At 42.4% G+C, this 22,283-nt stretch overlaps 1 protein-coding gene across 1 annotated transcript in view; it reads right to left on the bottom strand.

The window, feature by feature from the left end:
- Positions 1-351: 351 nt before the first annotated feature.
- The window catches only part of CHAC2 (ChaC glutathione specific gamma-glutamylcyclotransferase 2), a 319,548-nt gene continuing 297,616 nt past the window's right edge, over positions 352-22,283 (bottom strand). The window contains exon 3 of the mRNA XM_044055070.1: positions 352-1,133. Coding sequence (XP_043911005.1) covers positions 753-1,133 — 381 coding nt within the window. The 3' untranslated portion in view covers positions 352-752. The remainder of the gene's footprint in view (positions 1,134-22,283) is intronic.

Genomic DNA, 22,283 nt, shown 5'->3' with positions numbered 1-22,283 from the left:
TATACAATTCAGTTAGAAAACTAGCCAGATAATCTGATATCTTCTTAAATAAAAATTGGAAAGTCATCAGCATTTTCAGATGTGGAAGGTTATAAGCATTTTCCTCCGTATGCAATCTTCCATAATTACAGAACAGGCAATCCATGAAAAAATGTTAAGGCACAGAAAATTATCACAGAAATTTTTCTTATAAAAAATTAAAATATAATAAATACAATACATTCAAGAGATGTGTAATGTGTGCATTAATTCAGCAACTGAGCGACATTGCACAAGATTGGTTGTGTAGACTAAATACTAAAACATCTCACGTTAAAACAAGCAGGGCAAAATAAAGAGGAGGGAAAAACATTCCATGCCAAATTGGTTACTTTAATCAGAAAATATTTTAGTAGTACACTATTAAAGGTTTTGGCCATAGCTGTACATTTGTTTCTTTGTCCAGCAGAGAAGAAAAAATAAATAAATACCCTTAATACCTCATTTTTATTTAATGTTTTAGTACAAATCTAACCTTTGGCCAAAATAACCTGTCATGTATTACATTGACTAAAAAAAAAACAGTACTGTGATAAGATAACATATTTCAGTACAATAAAAGTACTGTGCTTTAATACATTTAATAAACCCCAAGCAGAAAAACCTCTAGAATTAAGAGTTTTTGTATAAAGTTCTAAAACCATAAAACTATACCTCTATTCATAAACATGTTGTGTTTTAAAGTTGTTACTATTTCCTCATAGATTAATAATTTAAATAGAGTTTTTATTACTTTTCTCTAGATGCTCCTTTACCATTTTTTCTAACGTGAAAATGTGTTCATCAGTATCATCTGGTACAAGGTTTCGGATTGAATTAGCAAGTTCTAAGAGATACTCTGTATTTCGTCCACTAGGGCCAACAGCACATAGTATCTGTTTGGCAATGTCTTCCAAAGGTGCTGGACCAAGATAGTTGGGGTTGTCATGGGTCCCCACATAAAGCAACACATCAAATTCACCGACAGCCTTGTCCTTTGGATAGAAAGTAACATAAGTACTTCTATAGCCACATTTCTCCCTGAAGTCAAGATACTGTTTTACTTCTTCCTCCTTTCCACTTGGCAACCTGTAGGCAACACCCCACACACAGCCCTGAAAAGATTGATTGTTAAAAGGTTATCAGACTGTTAACAGTGATGACTTGTAAAATATACTCAAAATGACAAAACGTAATGTTAGTACATCAAAAGAATGGAAAACATTTTTAATAATCACTTTGCAGACAGACAAGATACTGACATACAACATGGCACATGTTGTGCTGATGTTCGGCGTAACTACTTTTGTATGTAACACTAAAGTGAGAAAAAACACAGCTGTGTAAGTTGCACTTACCCATAACAGAAGATGACAGAAGATGTTCAAATTCCTCACTGCTGCAACAGCCTTTAGGCTATACAGGTTGTGTCTTTTTTTTTCAACAAATATCTTTATTAAATGATCACATATGCCATAGGCAATTATCATGGTGTGTATGGGAGGAGAAATGGCATAGGCATTATCCTGAAGGAACAGTATGCTAAGAGTGTTTTGGAGGTGAAAAGAGTGTCGGATACAGTGATGTTTATGAAGCTGGAAATTGATGGTGTAATGATAAATGTTGTTAGCGCATATGCTCCACAAGCTGGGTGTGCGATAGATGAGAAAGAAAAATTTTGGAGCGAGTTGGATGAACTGGTGATGACTGTACCCAAGGATGAGAAACTGGTGATTGGAGCAGATTTCAATGGGCATGTTGGTGAAGGAAAAGAGGGGATGAGGAAGTGATGGGTAGGTATGGTGTTAAGCAAAGGAATGCAGAAGGTCAGATGGTAGTGGATTTTGCGAAAAGGATGGACATGTCTATGATGAATACGTATTTTAACAAGAGGGAGGAGCATAGGGTGATATACAAGAGTGGAGGAAGATGCACACAGGTGGATTATATCTTATGTAGAAGGGCCAGTCTGAAGGAGATTGGAAACTGTAAAGTTGTGGCAGGGGAAAGTGTAGTTATGCAGCATAGGATGGTGGTGGTTTGTAGGACGACATTGGTGATCAAGAAGAGGAGGATGAGTGTGAGGGCAGCACGAAAGATCAAATGGTGAAAATTGAAAAAGGGTAATTGTGAGGCGATGTTCAGGAACTCATTCCGTCCAGTACAGCTCTTTTGATTATGCACCTTTAACTCCTAGTGGGTGTGGCTTGAGGCTTTAAAAAATAAAGTTATCACCTTACAATTCTAACAAATACTCACTGACATAGGGCAAATATCAATACAATTGTGTTTGCCATCATGTATGCTTCAAGATAAAATATTCTGATACCTCGTATAGGGCATGGTTTTGGAATTATTAATGCAAATATAAACAAGCAATATTTGATGCCTAGAGGAGCAATAGGAGATAACTGCAGATGCACCTGGAGGCGTCAATGAGTGACAGGCACTGGGTGGCAGTGAAGAGTTACCGAATAGCTGGGTAACTACAGCAGAGCTAGAAAGAGATGGCTAGTAAGGTGCTTGGTGTGACATCTCGAAAGAGGAAGGAGGACAAGGAGACCTGGTGGTGGAATGAAGAAGTACAGGAGAGTATACAGAGTAAGAGGTTGGCGAAGAAGAAGTGGGATTGTCAAAGAGATGAAGAAAGTAGACAAGAGTATAAGGAGGTGAGGTGCATGGCAAAGACAGAGGTGGCGAAGGATAAGGTGTATGAAGAGTTGTATAAAAGGTTGGACACTAAGGAGGGAGAAAAGGACCTGTACCAATTGGCTAGACAGAGGGATCGAGCTTGTAAAGATGTGCAGCAGGTAAGGGTGATAAAGGATAATGAGGGAAACATACTCACAAGTGAGGAGAGTGTGTTGAGCAGATTGAAAGAATACTTTGAGGGGTTGATGAATGAAGAGAATGAGAGGGAGAGAAGGTTGGATGATGTGAGGATAGTGAATCATGAAGTGCAGTGGATTAACAAGAAGGAAGTAAGGATAGCTATGAAGAGGATGAAGAACGGAAAAGCTGTTGGTCCAGATGACATACCTGTGGAAGTATGGAGGTATTTAGGTGAAATGGCAGTGGAGTTTTTAACTAGATTGTTTAATGAAATCTTGGAAAGTGAGAGGATGCCTGAGGAATGGAGAAAAAGTGTTTTGGTACCAATTTTTAAGAATAAGGGTGATGTGCAGAGCTGTAGTAACTACAGAGGGATTAAACTGATCAGTCACAGCACGAAGTTATGGGAAAGAGTAGTGGAAGCTAGGTTAAGAAGGGAGGTGATGATTAGTGATCAGCAGTACGGTTTCATGCCAGGAAAGAGCACTACAGATGTGATGTTTGCTCTGATAGTGTTGATGGAGAAGTACAGAGAAGGTCAGAAGGAGTTGCATTGTGTCTTTGTGGATTTAGAGAAAGCATATGAAAGGGTGCTTAGAGAGGAGTTGTGGTATTGTATGAGGAAGTCGGGAGTGTCAGAGAAGTATGTAAGAGTGGTACAGGATATGTACGAGGGTAGTGTGACAGCGGTGAGGTCTGCGGTGGGAGTGACGGATGCGTTTAAGATGGAGGTGGGATTACATCAAGGATCAGCTCTGAGCCCTTTCTTATTTACAATGGTGATGGACAGGTTGACTGACGAGATAAGACAGGAGTCCCCATGGACTATGATGTTTGCAGATGACATTGTGATCTGTAGTGAGAGTAGGGAACAGGTGGAGGAGACCCTGAAGAGGTGGAGATATGCTCTAGAGAGAAGAGGAATGAAGGTCAGCAGGACTAAGACAGAATATATGTGTGTGTGAATGAGAGGGAAGATACAGGAATGATGAGGATGCAGGGAGTAGAGGTGGCGAAGGTGGATGAGTTTAAGTACTTGGGATTAACAGTTCAGAGTAATGGTGAGTGTGGAAGAGAGGTGAAGAAGAGAGTGCAGGCAGGATGGAGTGGGTGGAGAAGAGTGTCAGGAGTGATTTGTGACAGACGAGTACCAGTAACAGTGAAAGGGAAGGTCTACAAGAGGGTAGTGAGACCAGCTATGTTATACGGGTTGGAGACAGTGGCATTGACAAAAAGGCAGGAGTCAGAGCTTGACGTGGCAGAGTTGAAGATGTTAAGATTTGCACTGGGTGTGACAATGATGGACAGGATTAGGAATAAGTATATTAGAGGGACAGCCTAGGTTGGAAGGTTTGGAGACAAAGCCAGAGAGGCAAGATTATGTTGGTTTGGACATGTGCTGAGGAGGGATGCAGAGTACATTGGGAAAAAGACGCTAAGGATGAAGCTGCCAGGTAACAGGAAAAGAGGAAGGCCTAATATAAGGTTTATGGATGTGGTGACAGGGGACATGCAGGTGGTTGGTGTGACAGAGCAAGATGCAGAGGACAGGAAGAAATGGAAACAGCTGATCTGCTCTGGCGACCCCTAACGGGAGCAGCCAAAAGAACAAGAAGATATGCCATCGGTAATCTTACTTTTATATAAATGAAAAACAATGTGACACCACTTTAGTTGCAAACATTATACATTACAGACACCATTGAAACAACTGTAGTTGCAAACATTATACATCACTTAAAATCTATCCAGGCATTGTCAGTTAAGGATTATGTGGCTCATTCAAATCTTTCCTCTTAAAACTCGTTCCTTCTCTGCATATATTGTTTGCACAATTCCCATTTTTCCTATGCAGTTTGCTTCCTCCCTTTTCTACAGATCCCAATTCCAGTTGTTTCCTCTCTGTTACTATATTCACTACTTCCAGTAAAAATGGTTTATACTAATTCCCATTTTCTAGTAAATGCTTTTTTAGCAGCCACTATAATTAGACTCGGCAAAGCTGTGCTATGTCTAGGCAATTCCAATTCTACAGCATAACTCAAAAAAATCATCTCGCCAGTCAGTCCAATCCACTCACCCAGCATCTCCGACAGAGCGGTCTGCAGGGAATCTCTAATGTATGCTAGCACATTACACTCCTAAAAAATATGCTCCTGGCCACCTCTTTCTTGCCTGTCACACCCCCAACATTTGCTATCCACCTGAGGAAAAATTCTTTGGCGTCTACTTGAGGTATAAAAATACCCATGTAAACACTTCCAGACAAAGACCGTAAATCTTCTAGACTTTGTTGCATATTTGGAAGATATACGCATATATCCCCTCATTGTCTCCAACTTGCTTATCCATTCTCTCTTCCCAAACCTTTCTAAGCTCCTCTGAGTCTTATAATTATCATGCAATATTTTATATGCTTTACTAATTATTCCTTTAACTGCAGCTTCTGTTGTAGATTCTTTTAAAAACTCTATTAGTTCTGGTCTTTCATTTAGGACCTCCCCCATTTCTTTCTCTTTGCTATACTCTGATATCAATCCTTGATAGGGAAGGCAATCTCTAACCTGCAATCCAAATAAATTCTTGGCCTCTTCCCATTCTATTATCTTTTCCTTTCTACTTTACTTGTTCCCAATATCTTGGTTCCTTTTTCAGTTTTCTCTAATAAATTTCAGACCCCTCTTGCCCATTACCTGTATCCCTAACCACAGTCACCCCTATCGGCAGAATCTCTTTTCTCCATTCATGTGCTGGGTTAGTTCTTAGAATACTCCCTGCTATTTTATGAATATAATACTCTGTATGATATTTTGTTGTTCTCCGTATGAGTCTGCATCCAAAATCCCAATCTCTCCTTATTTCTTGAGCTTCCTCCCTATATCATCATTCCTTTCAACTTTCAATTATAGTTTTCTGCTTGTACTATGTATAAGAGCCTTAACTGTGTTTCTAAAATACCCCCTCAAATTGGGTAAGCCTAGTCAGCCTTGTTCTGTTGGAAGTATTGAGTAATCCTAGTCAGCCTTGTTCTGTTGGCAGTATCAGCTTAAACCACTTCACCCTTGCTGTCTTCCCTTCCCATATAAAATTCTTCAACTACTTTTAAATTGCTATCCACATATTCTCCTCTGGTTGATAAAAAATATGCCTGACCTGTGTATAAGACTATAGGGACTAAAAACATTTTAATGGCTTGTATCTTAGTATCCATATCCATATAACAAAGCTTCCAGTTTCTCAATTTTTGTATCATCTTCTGTTCAGCCTCCTCCCACATATCCTTAGCTGCAATAACATAGTCATTTCCAATCCATACTCCTAAATACTTCATTTTATCATGTCTCCATAAATATGGATATTGTTGGACCAATTTGTGTGTGGGTAAATAATTTACAGCTATTGCCTTTGTTTTAGCTTCATTAATTTTGTATCCTGAGAAGATATGAAACTGTCTTAAATTGTTCCACAACACTGTAAATAAGAAGTTATGTACCTACCATAACGTTCCATGTTAGTTGTCTTCTCTCGCCTTCTTTCTTGCTTGATGGGTTCGGAGCCGATCCCTCGGCTCCGACTCGGCACTTGCTAAGCTCGAGAGTCACTTTTACCAGCTCGAGGCAGCCCCATATCCCATGATGCAAGGCGGTAAGTACCCAGATCTCGTTTGCTGACAAAGGGCAATAGCACCAAGCATAAAATACTTCCCAAAGGAAGAAAGAAAACTTACAGATGGAAGAAGGACCAGGTCTGAATGGTCTTCAGCATAACAGTTTCTGATAACAAGGTCTGTCCAGGCCAGGGGGAAGGACGGAGGTCAAGAAAGAAGGCGAGAAGACAACTAACATGGAATGTTATGGTAGGTACATAACTTCTTAATGTTAAGTTGTCAATCTCTTCATTCTTGCTTGATGGGACCACGTCCTAGCACCTCTATCCTGGGTGGCTCAATGGAACAAACTCTTGAGGACTGTAGAGCCAAAACTGGCTCTGTCCCTGGAGGCCAAGTCCAATTTGTAATGGGAAACAAAAGTGTGAGGAGTAGCCCAAGTGGCAGCTGCACAAATAGTGTCCAAAGGAAGTCTAGCTTGAAAAGCTGTAGAAGTAGCTAAGCTCCTAGTTGAATGTGCTTTAGGTTTTGAGCACAGCTGTTTTCCCCTGAGCGATAAATTTCAGAGATGACGAAGAAAGCCATCTGGACAAGGTCACTTTAGAAACAGGAAGGCCTTTTATTATCCGCATAGGAAACAAAAGTTGATCAGATTTTCTAAATTTTTTGTTCTGTCCAAATAATATCTAAGTTGACGGTGGACATCAAGATAATGTAGCTTTTGTTCAGCTCTATCTGAATAGTTAGGAAAAATACAGGAGATCAATGGATTGATTCAAATTGTTCTTTGAAGCGACCTTAGGTAAAAGGTTGGGTTAGTTCTCAAAGATACTCTGTCTTTGTGAAAAACCAAATAGGGGTCGAACCGAAAGAGCATGAAGTTCAGACACCCTCCTGGCAGATGTAATAGCCACTAGGAATAAAGTTTTCCAAGAAAGATATTTCAGGGAACAAGAAACAGCTGGCTCGAAGGGGGGAAGAATCAAGGATGTCAGCACTAAATTTAGATCCCACTGAGGAGGAGGATTCCTGATTGGAGGCTTTAGTAGGAAAATTCCTTTCAAGAAGGCCCTGCAGAGCCTATGGGACATAATATTATGATCTGCTATCCCGACATGAAAATTGGAAATAGCAGCCAACTGAACTCTGACTGTGGAAGAAGAGGAGCCTGCATGAAAAATCTCTGCTAAGAAGTCCAGGACTGCCTGAACAGGGGCAGTAAAAGGATCAATATTCTGGGCCTTAGCCCAATAACAGAAACGTTTCCATTTGCTTGTATAAATCTTCCTGGTAGAGGATTTTAGCGAAGCTACTATGATGTCTCTAACTGGGTTAGAGATCAAAGGAAGCCTGGCTAAGGAAGGAAGTGGAGCAACCATGCTGTGAGGTTGAGAGAAGGGATTGACTGGTGCAGCTGACCCGATTGGTGAATCAGAAGATCTGGCACTGGGTCCAGATGCCACGGCTGCACCAAAAGGTGATGATGGAGGAACGGGAACCAAACTTGTCGAGGCCAGTAAGGGGCAATGAGAATCAATTTGGCTCTCAAAACGGTAGCTTTCTGGATCACCTGAGGGATCAGAGGAAATGGAGGAAGGCATAAAGAAGTCCCTGGGGCCAATCCTGGGTCAGAGCGTCTCTTGGGGATGGCCTGATAGAGGTAAGAGGCTGAAGAAGTCTGGGCATTTGCTGTTTTGGGGAGTAGCAAAAAGATCACAACATGGACGACCCCATTCCAGAAAAATCTCTTCCGCTATAGATTGCTTGAGAGACCACTCGTGAGGCATGAGAATAGCTCTGCTCAATCTGTCCGCTACAATGTTGGTTTTCCCAGGGATATGCGTTGCTACCAGAAACCGATGAGAGGAGATCGCCCATTGCCATAGTCTGAGCTTCTCGACACAAGGGGTAGGACTTGGTTCCGCCCTGTTTGTTGATATACCAAACTACAGACATGTTGTCTGTGTGGACTGCAATTGTCCCTACGGGAAGAAAGTCGTTGAGGGCTTGCAACGTTAAAAGCACTGCTCTCATCTCCAGGACATTTATGTGCAGATGGTACTCGAGCGGCTGCCACGCACCATGAACCATCCTGCCCTGATAATGACCCCCACCCGATCAGGAGGCATCCGTGGTGACAGTGGCTATCGGGGATGGGGTACAAAGTACCTGCCTTGGTGAACCTGAGGCGATGTGATCCACCAAGCAAGATGCTCTTTGCATGTCTGTGTCACCAGAATCTGGTGACGATTGGAAGTTGCTGGTATGACCATTGTGTGAACAGCATCCACTGAAGAAGGCGCATGTAGAATCGAGCCAGGGAAGAAGAGTAATGGCGCAGCCATGAGACCTAATACCTTTAGAACCATTCTGGCCTGTACTTTCTTGCTGGCCAGAATGATCCTGACATGACTCTGAATGTCTGAAACTCTTTGATCTGTAAGGGTAGCTGACATCCAAACAGTGTTTAAGTTTGCCTATGAAGGTAATAGACTGGCAGGGCGATAAGGATGACTTTTCAAGTTGATTGAGATGCCCAAATGAGAACAAAGGTCTATTGTGTAATCCCTGGCTTGTATAAGCTGATGCCTGGTGGTGGCTGACAGGAGCCAGTCGTCGAGATACGGAAACACCTGGAATCCTTGGCGTCTCAGGTGAGCCGTGACCACTGCCATGCATTTGGTGCACACTCTGGGGGCTGTGGTGAGACCAAAGGGCAGGGCTCTGAACTGGAAATGACTGGACCCCAGCCAGCGGAGAAATCTCCTGGGCGTCTGTGAATTTTGATGTGATAGTACGCATCCTGAAGATCTATTGAGCACATACAGTTGTCCTTCTGTAAGAAGGGCAGAATTGACTGAAGAGTGACCATTCGAATCTTGTCTTCCTGACAGACTTGTTGAGTCTGCTGAGATCCAATATTGGTCTCCAGTCTCCCGTCTTTTGGGGACCAAAAAGAACCTTGAGTAGATTCCGGCTCTGAATGGTCTATTGTAACTGGCTGAATGGCTCTTTTGCAGTAGTTTGAGACTTCTAACTCTGCAACCTCCCTTAGACCGGGTGGTACGTCTGGAAGGGAACTTGAGGGAAGGGACTTTCCTCGAAAGGAATTATGTAACCCTTGGATATGATCGACTGTACCCATCTGTCTTGAGTGAGGGAATGCCAGGCTTCTGGGTACAGTGATAATCTTCCCCGACTGCCTCCAAGGAGGGACAGCCGGGCAACACCTCAGGGATGCTGAAAGGGCTTGTCAGAGAGGCTCCCTGTTTCCCTGGTTTTGGACCCCTCTGCCTCTAGAGCGTCTGTTGTTGTTACCCCTCTGCCTCTAGGGGTAAACTGACCACGTGAATCCGCGTGACTCCTTGGGATTTACGGAACCACATTTTCCCACCTTTCTGTCCTTTGGGATAAGGTCTAGAAGGGGTGGAAAACGGACTCCAACAGCAGAAAGAGTCTTGCCGTCCTGTTCGCACCTGGTCAAGGTTTCCTTCACCTGAGGGCCAAACAAAGCTGACCCATCAAAGGGAGAATTTGTGAAGGGCCTTAAAGGGATCCATAAAATCACATAGCCGCATCCAGGCTTGGCGTCTAAGAGCCACACCTGTACCTGCGGCTCTACTCCATCCGCAGCATAAGATATTAGCCGCATGGAGGAGTTTGCAATGGAATTGAGGGTTCCTAGCTGCGAAGCAATTTTTCTTGAGCCCCTGCAGCTGTAGGATCCTGAACTACTTCAACCAGCTCCTTAAGGATATCCCTCTGGAGTCTGGTGAAGTGACATAGGTAATTCAGCGAGCATAGCAAAGGTCGCTGAGGAAAACATCCGCTTACCGTACCTATCCATGGTCCTAAAGTCTTTATTAGGTGGATGAATTGGCACGGAAGGTTCTGCAAGTTCCTTTTTGGTGGCCGCAGCCACCACCATGGCACCAGGGGACACCCTTAGTGAGGAATTGCTTGTCACACGGGCAGTGATAAATTTTGAAGGCCTCCTAGGGACTGGCTCTACAGAGTCAGGAGCTGCCCACTGCAATAACCTGCATAAGGGGTCGAAGGCGGAGACACCCAGGAGGTGGAGGGCCGAGATCCAAACGCCTCTAGGTATACTGACTCATCCTCAGAGGGATTGTTGGTGGGCCAGTTTCCCTCTGTTTCAGGAGTTCTAGGATGTCTGAGAAGGAGACATCCTCAGAGGGGATCTAGGGGATCCCTCTGACTCATCAAAGTCAGTATCCAGTGACAGACTCGGGAGTCTACATGCTTCCTCTTACAAGTCCTCTTCCTAGGAGGATCTCCCGAAACATCAGGAGAATCCTCGGAAGAGGGGAAATTCCCAATGGGGAAACCTGAGGCGGAGGATCTCTGGGTCCTGTAGCAAGAGAAGTGGCAGAGATGTCAACAGGTACTATAGAGGGAGGAGCTACGGAACAGACTGCTGACTGATACCAGTGGCCAGTACACTCTTCATCACCTCGAATGCTCCTCCCAGGCAGGTCCGAGAGAACCCGCTCCAAGAGCTAGGAACTCCAGGGACCACCGAAGGGAAGTCTCGAGGCAGATGTCGGAGCCGAGCTCACCAAGTCCGAGGCTCCAAGGGGAAGAGCGGGTTGGACAAGGGTCCGATGCCACTCACCCCTCGGAGGAGACCATGGAAGCCCGACCACGAATCCCTCTAAGGAAGGTCTCAAGAGGAGATAAGAGTAGAGGCTGAAGGAACAGAAGGGGTATCCGTCCTCCAGCCGTAGCAGTAACCATTCGAAGACTCCAACTCCAAGCTCTGGGGTAGAGTTGAAGGAGGAACTGTAACGGGTGTGGACCAACAGTCGCCTGTTGAGACGGACTATGTAACATTTGGGCCAGTACCTGTGACTTAAGTAATCTACTGACCACTCTCTAGGTCATGATCTGACAGTCTGGATGACCTTGAAGATCGGCTCCGATGGCTCCGTTCGAAGAAGAGGTGAAGCGGGCGAAAGTATCGGCTCCAAGGAAGGAGACCTCAACCTCTTCCTGGAATGAGCCATCGGAGCCGATACTATAGATCCTGTCGGAGCCGACTTCGGAGCCGACAGGAAGCTCGATGTATCGGCTCCAGCCGATACAGCCACCAAAGTAACGGTGTCGGAGCCGATCGGGCCGACACCGATGCCACATGGGTGTCGGAACCGATCGGGCCGACACGAAGTGTCGATACAGATCGGCACCGATAGCCATCGGTGCCGAAGGCTGTTAAGCCAGAATCGGCTCCAGCCGGAGATCTCTCGACTGAACGAAGTGGGCGAGAAGACGCAGGCTTAGACACAGAAGCCTGGGCCTTGGAAGATTTAACTGATTTAGATGGAGCCGACTTAGCCAGAGCCCTCCGGCAAGAAGGCCCCTAAGGATCAGTTTGTTGCGTCTTTCCTGCAGGACTCTCTGGCTGAAGGAATGACAAATAGCACAGGAGTCCTGCAGGTGAAGAGGCCCCAGGCAATACAAAAGAAGTGTGACCGTCTGTCAGAGACATTTTCTGACAGCACGAGTCACACTAAACCTGAGACCCTCTCCTTTGACATGGTGCTTAACACAAACACACACACACACCAGTCAAAATTAACTTAAATAAAATACCAAAAGGTATTTGTATAAAAACACACACACCCTAACAGGGAGGGATGGGATGGGTAAAGTTTGACTAAAATAAATTAGAAAAGACAGGGATTTTCTGTCACAAAATGTAAAAAATTAACTAATAACTAATAATTAAGGGTTTTTTTAAGAAAAGGGGCTTAAATATTCAAAAGTGAATCACTTACCAGGAGCTGGCAAAGGAGGACCTCATAAGCGAAAAACGAGATCTGGGTACTTACCGCCTTGCATCATGGGATATGGGGCTGCCTCGAGCTGGTAAAAGTGACTCTCGAGCTTAGCAAGTGCCGAGTCGGAGCCGAGGCATCGGCTCCGAACCCATCAAGCAAGAATGAAGGCGAGATTGACAACTTAACATTGTCCCTTTCTGGTTTTGTCATGTATAAAATAATATCTGCAAAAAGAGACAGCTTTTCCTAGCTACCATACCAAGTACATCCTAGAATTTCTGAGTCCCTTATTTTCTTTGCCAAGGGCTCTAAATATAATGCAAACAACGGGTCTATATTAAAAGACCGAAGAGGTGTTTCAGCGAACAACTCTTGGTCGACACGTAATGAGTGAACGCACTAAAACGTGAACACTCAAAACAGAGATTTATTTCCCTGGGAAAGAAATTGCTTAGCCATCCCCATGTGTTCGCCCCTTTCCTCACTGTAGTGCAATCTCGGAGTTGGTATATTTAGTTAGGAGGCTGTGGGAGGGGTGAAGCCCCCCACGTTGTTATGTTTTAAAGTGTGTGTGTGTGTGTGTGTGTGTGTGTGTGCGTGTGTTTGTGCTAGTGGTTTCTTTCCAAGGGAAAGAAACCACTGTTTTGAGTGTTCGCGTTTTAGAGCGTTCGCTCATTACGTGTCGACCAAGAGGTGTTCGCTGAAATACCTCTTCGGTCTTTTAATATAGACCCCAAACAACAAAGGGGAAAGCGGACAACCCTGCCTTGTACCTCCGATCCCTCATATATACTTCTAATCAATCTTATAATTGTGTCAGGGAAAGCAAATGTTTCCATTGCCCTGCTTATGAAGTCCCAGTCTACTCTGTCAAATGCTTTCTCTGCATAAAGATCCACCTATAAAAGTAGTATTTTCTTACATTCTGCTTCCCTCTGGATCATCAATGTTCTGTTAATATTGTCAAATGTTTGCCTCCCCTCCACAAAACCAATCCTTATCTATCAATTTTGTTATCACTTTTGCCATTCCTTTAACCATTATACACACAAACACTTTATAATCATGTTTTAATATGGAAATGGGCTTGTATGAAGCGGGATCTGATGGATCTTTACCCTCTTTAGGTATTACTATTACCATCATCTTCTTCCAGGATGCTGCTATTTCTCGTCCATCATTTTCCCTCCTAGCTTCCAAACTTCTACAGGAATACCACCTACTCGTGGGGACTTTCCTGTAGATTGGTTATACATAGGATAGGAAGAGATAAGATAAAAATGGCTAAGTATTAGTAATTCAGCCTCATCTACCACTAACCTTGGTATATTTAATTCTTCCATAGACATTTCCATTTGTACGTTTTCTTGATTTCCATATTTCTGTGCTTTATACAAACTTTCATAAAATTTCTGAAATATTTCTAATACATCTACAGGATCTCTTGTTATCTGCCTTGTTACAGGCTCCCTAAATTTGTTGACAACCCTTTCCACTTTCTGTTGCCTGAGTCATTGTGCTAAAAGTTTTTGTGCTCTAGAATTATTATCAAAAAACAGTTGCTTAACAGCAATCTTTCTAAACTCATACATATTACTGAGGTAATCCCTTATTTTCCATTTAGCATTCTGCAGTTGCTCATTTTCTTGTTCTGACAGATTCACCCAATTTTGCAATACTTTTAATATTTGTCAGTCCCTTTAAATAATTCTTGTAACGTCTTAACCATATCTCTCTTTCTTTTGTTTCCACCCTAGCTTTAAACTCCACTTTAATTTTATCCCATTCCCTAGCTATATTTTCAGAATAAAATTCTATCTTCTCTAGTAGCTCTTGAATTAATTCCAAAACCCATTCCTTAAATTCCCCTCTTTTTAACCGATAAGTGGGAAAGCACCAGTGTCTCATTTTTATTTCATTACCCTTGTTTTTTTTTAGTTATTATTGGCAAATGATCTGAAATAGTTATTGGGTACGTTTCAAGACCTTCAATTAAATGCACATGTTCCTGTGAGATATACAATCTATCTAGCCTAGCTCAGTCTTTATATCTCAGTGAATAATATATAAATTCACTCTGAACTCCTTGTACTGAATTCGCATCTTCCATGCCAAACATTTTCATAAATGTCATCAAAAATCTACCCTCCTTTTTTATATTTTCCCTTCTAGGCCCCCAGACGCATCTTCACTGTTGCAAACCAAATTCCAATCTCCATTTATAAGTAACATTCCTTGATGAAAGCTGATTTTCTACCAGAATTTTTTTAACCTCCTTTATAGCCGTTTTAGGTGAAATGTAAATACATGCCATTGTACTCCTCCTCCCTAGCCAGTAGCCCCTTAGTACTACTTATCTTCAATTATTATTTTTTTCCTCTTCTATCACTATTGGAGGTTCTCTTGCAATTAATGCAAGTACTACTCTTTTCCTTTGCCTCAGATATTCCACTGAATAATCATCCTGAAAACCTTCTTTATCAAATTCAAATGTTCAGATTTTTTCAGGTGTGTCGCCTATAGCAAAGTTATTTGCATTTTGTATTTTTTAATATAGTTCAGTACTCTTTATTTCTTTATATTTATCTCCAAGACCGCTCAGATTGAAAGACATTACAGAAAACACAATTTCCTTATATAGTTATTATTACCACTTTTTATGTATAGCTGTTTTTTTTGATAAATGTCTAGTTCTAACTTTTATGTTACATGCATATATAGTTCGGCAGGTTGGTCTTTTATACAGTTGTTTCTTGTCATATCCATTTGTGCCTGTTCCACATCTTATATAACTTTTTTTTTTGAAAACCCTCAAACAGAGCAAACAAGCTCCCTCCAACCCCCACCCCCATTAAAACCTATTAACATAATAACAACAAAACTATGTACATCTTCAAATACTGAACTTTTTGCTTCCTAATAAGAACAAAAGTTCTAAGCTGATAGCCACACAGACAGGCTACAGTTAACCAAAAAGAAAAGTTAGTCATGCTAAGACGCATGGTACAGCCAGTGCTATTAGTAAGTGCTATTTGATTTTGTCTATCTTTATAGCTCTCCCAGCTGACAAAACACCTGAATGCTTTCAGTAAATATTTTCTCCAAGCCATTTCTCTTTATCAAATTATCTTCTAGTGACATGCAAACAGGACACAAAACTGCTAAGGGTACCTTTTTTACCAGAAAAAAGTCTTGTAGTATTCAATATTCTTTTTCATTTAAATGCTTTGTAATGAACTTGTTATTGGACAATGCCTAGGGTCTTAACATAGTCATTTCCCTATGCAAGCATGGGGAAAAGCACAGTGAGTTTTCTTCTGTCATACTCTCTTAACCGGATCCTTCCCCAAACTCCTCCCTCCTCTTCCTTTTTTTTTTACTGCAATACCTAAATTTCTTAAAACTGAAGAAAAAGAAAGAAAAACAAACAAAAAAACAAAACAAAACAAAAATGCACCTGTTTACATTAGTATCCCCATTGCATTTAAAAAAAACTAAGAAAACTTTACTAATTGTTTTTGTATTATATTTAAAGCTTTCACAGCTGGGAACCCCCACCCCCGATTGTTTTCAGAGAAAATTATGTCCTAGTCAATTTCTCTTTTCCTTCTTTTCTTTTCCCTCAGCCAATCCCCTTCCACCAAACTGTCTCCGGTTTCTCTTTATCAGATTGTCTCCATGGAGACATGAAGACCAGCTGCAGAATTGCTACTTAGTATACATGCATTTGCTAGAAAAAAGAATCATAATATTCAATATTATTTTTCATTTACTTGCTCTCTCTTAAAACTAATCAATCTAAGGTCCTTAATCCAATAATTTCTCCAAGAATGAAAAAAAGCAAATTAATTTTAACTTTGTTATGCCTTTTTAATCAGGCTCCTTTTTATCACTGCATTTTCTATATTTCTCAAAGCTGTACAAGAAGAAAGAGAGAAGAGGGGAGAAAAAGGAAAAAAAAACATGTGTTTAAAATCCCCATTACACTTAGAAATAACATGCAAAGAAAACCATGCACCACAAATACAGTACTATGTGCACTTGCCATGACCCTACCTAGTCTTCCTTCCCTTTATGTAACCTCAAAAGGACCATACTTAGTACCTCATTACACCTCTCTCTCCAATGTGTCTACTACGCATTTGCACAATTTTATACAAACAAAAATGTTTATTGTTGACCTATTGAACTATATCAATGTAACATTGTTACTTAGCTTCTTTTTAATGCAACTTTAACTTTATGCATGTAACCCAACATATGTGAATCACTTTGCTATAACTGCTATTATATCAATATTGTTTAAAATTGTATTTGTTTTAAAATGTATTACTGGAGCTTTTCTCCTAGGGGTCTCCACTGAAAATGGGCCACAAGCCCAGTTGGACAAACCCGGTTAACAAATGTCAATAAATAAATAAATAATAATAATAATTAAGAAAAGAAAGTTTTCTTTACTTACAGTTAGTTTTCTCCCCTCTCTAAAGCATTTTCAAACATTAATGACATGAAGTAGGGCATATACATTAGCATCCCTCAAAAATCCAACACATTTTGAAAAAGTCCAATATTTCCAGATTTTCTTATTCCTTCATATTTTACAAATATAATTACTGCATTGTAATCCCACATTAAGTTACTGCTTTTATTACTGTTCTTCTCCATTGTCCAACTCCTGCCTCCGCTTCATTTGCAATGTACTCTTGATTCTTCTAGTCAACTCTCATGCTCCCTTACTTCTCTCCATTTTCCGTTGAAATACAGGAAAGTACAGTTTTGTACCTACCATAAATGTAGATGTTCAAGTGTTCACACTGCTGCAGTCATCACACTTGGGTTATCCTGCCTTCAGGCAGTCCCGCAGTCGGCCAGAGTTCCAAAGTCTTGGTCCGGTGTTGGTTGCTGTCGCTTCTTCCCTGACGTCAGTGTGCCAGGGGTATATAAAGTGCATCCGACGCCATTTTCTTCAGTTTTTCTTGCCCCAGATGTCAGGTGCCCCCAAGTTGGTAGGCAATACATATTGCTAATAAAACATATAACATAAATAAAAAGAATACCTTCAGTTACAAGCAAATACACCACAAAGGTTGTACAGGATAGAAAGGCATAAATAAGTCCAGTTAGGTCAGAGGGGATGGAGGGAGGGTAGCCTGGACTGCAGCAGTGTGAACACTCGAACATCTACATTTATGGTAGGTACAAAACTGTACTATGTTCATCGTGTTACACTACTGCAGTCATCACACTTGGGTTGAATCCCAAAGCTAAGGCTGGGCGGTGGTACTAAACAGGGTTCGGAGAAGCTAGCAGGCCCTGCAGAACTGCAGTGGCAAAGCCAGCTCTGCTTTTTGAGTATAGAGTCAAGTGGTAGTGCTTGGTGAAGGTGTGCACTGAACTCCAAGTTGCAGCCTCCAAAATATCCTTGGTTGGTACCCCTCTGAGGAAGGCTGTTGATGTTGCTGTAGCCCTGGTGGAATGGGGCCTAATGTTACCAGGCACTGGTTTCACATGGTGTGTGTAGCAGAAACAGATACAATGTCCTATCCATTTTGAAATGGTCTGTTTTGAGATGGCCTTACCTTGTGATCCTGCAGCATAGGATACAAAGAGTTGGTCAGAATTTCTGAAAGCCTTAGTTTTATCTAAGTAGAAATGCAGTTGCCTATGAATGTCCAAAGACTGTAGGAGCCTTTCTCCTTTATTCTGGGGGTTTGGATAAAAGGTGGGCAAATGAATGGTTTGGTTTAGAGCCACACTGGATACCACCTTTGGCATAAACGAAGGGTTAGTTTGTAAAGCGACTCTGTCTTGATGAAAAATGATGAAAGGCTCCACTGCCATTAGGGCCTGTAGCTCTGAGACTCTTCGTGCTGAAGTTATTGCTAACAGCAGGGCAGTCTTCCATGATAGAAATTGTAAATCAGCTGTAAAAGCTGGTTCAAAGGGCGGCAGTGTAAGTTTTTCCAAAACAAAATTGAGATCCCAAGTTGGTGTTGGTTCTCTCTGAGGCGGTCTTATGTTCTTAGCCCCTCTGAGGTACTGTCTTAGTAATGGATGTAAAAATATAGGAGGATCCGTGTTGTAATGAGCTGAAATAGCTGAGACATCGATATTAATGGATGAAAAGGAAAGGCCTTTGTGCAACATCTCAGTTAAGTATTGCAGAATCTGAGGAATATTTGGGACAATAGGATTTTGGCCTTTAGCCTGGTTCCAGGCGTAGAATCTTTTCCATTTGTCTGAGTAGGTTTTCCTGGCGCTGGGCCTCCTGGCCTCCAGAATGACATCCATAACAGCTTTAGAGAGAAGTGTTGACTGGTTGTTTAGGTAATTTGCCATGCAGCCAGATTTAAAGTCTTGAGCTGGCTGTGTAGAATCTGATTGTTTTGCTGAGTCAGCAGGTGAGGAATTTGAGGTAAAATCCATGGTGGGCCTTGAGCCATGTTCCTTAGTATTGGATACCAGTGTTGGTGTGGACAGTCTGGAGCAATGAGTATCATTTGTGGCCTCTCTAGTCAGGCTTTCAGCAGCACCTTTGCCAGGAGAGGTAGTGGGGGAAAGGCATACACTGTTAATGTTTTCCAACTGAATGAGAGGGCGTCCACTTTCCAAGCTAGTGTGTGGTATGTCCTTGTGCAGAATTTCTGTAGTTGGTAGTTTTGGGGAGAGGCAAACAGATCTATGTCTGGGCTCCCCCATTTTTGAGTTATCATTGTAAATACTTGCGGATCTAGTTTCCACTCATGAGGGTCTATGATATTTCTGCTTAGGTCGTCTACCAATGTGTTTTTCTTTCCTGGCAGGAATTGTGCTTGTAGTTGAACTTGGTAGGTCAGTGCTGTGTTCCACAAGGTCATTGCTTGCCTGCATAGGGGGTAGGAATGTGTGCCCCCTTGTTTGTTTATGTACCACATCACTGTGGTGTTGTCCGTCTTTATTAGTAGTTGTCCGGGATGTAGGAGGTCCTTGAAAGCTGTTAGGGCATTTTGTACAGCTAACATCTTTTTTGATTGATGTGTAGATGCATCTGATCTGCAGACCATTTGCCCTGAATACACTGTCCTGCCATGTGTGCTCCCCAGGCGTAATCTGAAGCATCTGTTATTGTTTGCCTGGCTGTGGGTAAGGTAAAAGGCTGACCCTTGTTGAGGTGACATGCCTGTGCCCACCATAGAAACTCCTGTTGAAGGCAGGGAATGAGTGGTATTATTGTTTCCAAGCTGTGGCTGTGGAGTCCATACGCTTTTCAGGTACCATTGTAACTTCCTCATATGCAGTTTGGCATATGGTATTAGTAGTATGCAAGATGCCATGAATCCCAAGGCCTGCAGAATTTTTCTTGCAGGAAGTTGGGTTTTTGTTGTCATCATTTTGAAGTATTGAGTCAGTTGTCCTTGCTTGTCTGGCATAAGATAAGCCATCTGGGCCATTGTATTTAAGCTGGCACCCAGGAATATTATGTCTTGTGAGGGCACTAGTTTTGACTTCTTTTCATTTACTGTGTACCCTAGGCAACTTAATAGGTTTTTAACAAATGCCACATGCTGTAAAAGAATGTCCTTGCTTTCTGCTTGAATAAGGCAGTCGTCCAGATATGGATATATTTGAATTCCTCTTTGTCTGCAGTATGCAATTACTGGTGCCAGGCATTTTGTGAAGACCCTGGGCGCAGTAGATAAGCAAAGGGCAGTGCAGAGAATTGGTAATGAGTTGAACCTGCTATAAAACGGAGGTATCTTCTGAAATTTTGTCTGATAGGGACATGCAGGTATGCCTCCTTGAGGTCCAACGTTACTAGCCAAGCCTTCTTGCCCAGCATGGGAAGAAGTTGTTGTAGTGTGAGCATCTTGAATTTGGGTACTTCCAGGTATGTGTTTAAAATTGAAAGGTCCAGAATGGGTCTCCAGGCTTTGTCCTTTCTGGGAACCAGAAAGAGTCTTGAGTAAAATGCTTGTCCTTGCTCCTGTGTAGGAACCTGCTGAATGGCTCTCATGTCCACGAGAGCTGTAATTTGTCTTTGAGCCTCTGCCCATTGATTTGGTGGCAGGTTTGGCATTCCTTTTATCCTTGGTAAAGTGTGGAAGTGGAAACTGTATCCTTGAGATACAATATTTAGGACCCATTTGTCTTTTGTGATGATGTGCCAGTTGCCTGCAAAAAGTGCTAGTTTTCCTCCCAAGGGGGCTGCCAAGAGGGAGTTGCTTGGCAGTCTGAGGGGTAAGTCATTGTGTTTGCCTTCTGATAGTTTGAGACCTGTCTTCTCCTCCTTTGTGGGTTGTGGCACCCCATTGTCGAGGCTTGTAAGAGCCTTGTGGCTGACCTCTGCCCCTTGGGCGTCTGTATTTGCCCCTCTGTGGTCTGTCAGAAGCTGGAAAGGACCAGTTTTTGGTTGGCCAATTTCTACTGAAACGAGGGGGTTGAACCTGTAAAAAATCCTTGACAGTCTGCATAGATTTTGCCTTAACCTCCATTTTCTTTAAAACCTCTTCTGCTTTTACACCAAATAAAACATCCTGCTGTAAAGGGGCATCCAATAACTTTGCTTTAACATGATCAGGTAAAGTTTGTTCTTTTAACCAAGCATGCCTATGAATGATAGACCCTGTCACTGCTGCTCTACAAGAAGCTTCCAATGAATCAAATCCACATTGCAAAGTATGCTTTCCCACTTGTTCAGCTGCATGTAACAAATATTGCATTTCCTTGTAATCAGGCTGCTCTGTATGTGTGGTCATTTTTTGTTTTAATTAAGACATCAAATATTGTTGGTATTTCAGCATGTGAAACTGGCAATTTAAGGCCCTCATAGCTAGAGTAGCTGAGGTATATACTTTCTTTCCCCATCTGTCTAGTGCTTTAGGATCCCGTTCAGAGGGTACAGGACTTTTAGAAATGGAATCCTTAATCCCTTTGGGACCCTGGGAAATGGTTTCTGGGTCAGCAAAAGGGCTTTTATATAGGAACTTGTGTGAGTCAGGGACTCTGTAGTATCTGTCTGGTTTGGCTGGTGGAGGAGGTAGTGAATCTGGGTTAAGGCTAGATTCTGAGTAAACAATCATCCACAATGTCTAACACGGGTGGAATAGCAAGTGGTCTGTGCTGGGGTAGTAAAAGGAACTCTCGGAGCCTTTGCTTAGAATCAGAGTAATCCCGGCCTTTCTAGTGGAAATGTTCCTTTTTGGTATGTAAAGTTTCCCCAAAAGAGTAGTCTTCTGGGGGAGATGCTGAACGAATAGACTCTTCAGCATCAGAGTCTTCATAAGGGGGGAAAGAGTATTCCTGTTCCTCAGAAGAATCTGAGGAAATGGAAACCTGGTCAGATGAAGCATAGTCCTCCTCCTGTCTAGGCCTTTTGTCAGGAGAGGGATGGGAACCCCTGATTAGGGTAAGTCTTCAACCATCTTAAGCATCTGTTTCTTAGGCATGGGGCCTTGAACTGGAGACTGCTGTACAGGCTCCTTTACTTTTAAAGGAGTTTTCAGCTTCGCATAGGATTAAATAGTAAGTGTAGTCGGTCTGAAGACACCTTCTGCAACTGAAGGTGTTTCAACTGCACCGGAATCCCCTTCAGCCATGGAGTCGGAAGGGCCTAAAGATAAAGGCTGTGGAGGCCCAGCCATCTCCGCTTGGGAGTCAGATGCAGCCTGGGGTTCTAAATCAGCAGTCGTCAGGGACTGCGTAGGCACCTCACTGAAAACCGGAGAACTGGCGACTGGCCTAGCAGAGGCCTCGGAGTCTGGTTTGGGTCTCGGCTGCCTGTCCTTATCCTTGCGTTTTTTATGCATCCCGGTAGTCGGTTGCTCCAATGGCATGATATAATTAAATTTTCTACCAAAATAATGTCGGGCGAAATCAAACCGACGTTTCATAGTTCGTTTGTTAAACCTAGCACAAAACCGACAACCTGTGACGTTGTGGTCTGGGCCTAGGCAAGGAATACAATAAGAATGAAAATCCTTATGAGGTATTTGCTTCCCACAAGAAATGCAATTATTAACTTTTTCTGACATCAGTCTGAGGCAAGA

The sequence above is a fragment of the Protopterus annectens genome, chromosome 1.part2 (genome assembly GCF_019279795.1).
Source record: "Protopterus annectens isolate FY-2018-M chromosome 1.part2, PAN1.0, whole genome shotgun sequence".
Lineage (NCBI taxonomy): Eukaryota > Metazoa > Chordata > Ceratodontiformes > Protopteridae > Protopterus > Protopterus annectens.
Note: the sequence above shows the minus strand (reverse complement) of the source record. Positions and strands in the feature narration are given on the sequence as shown.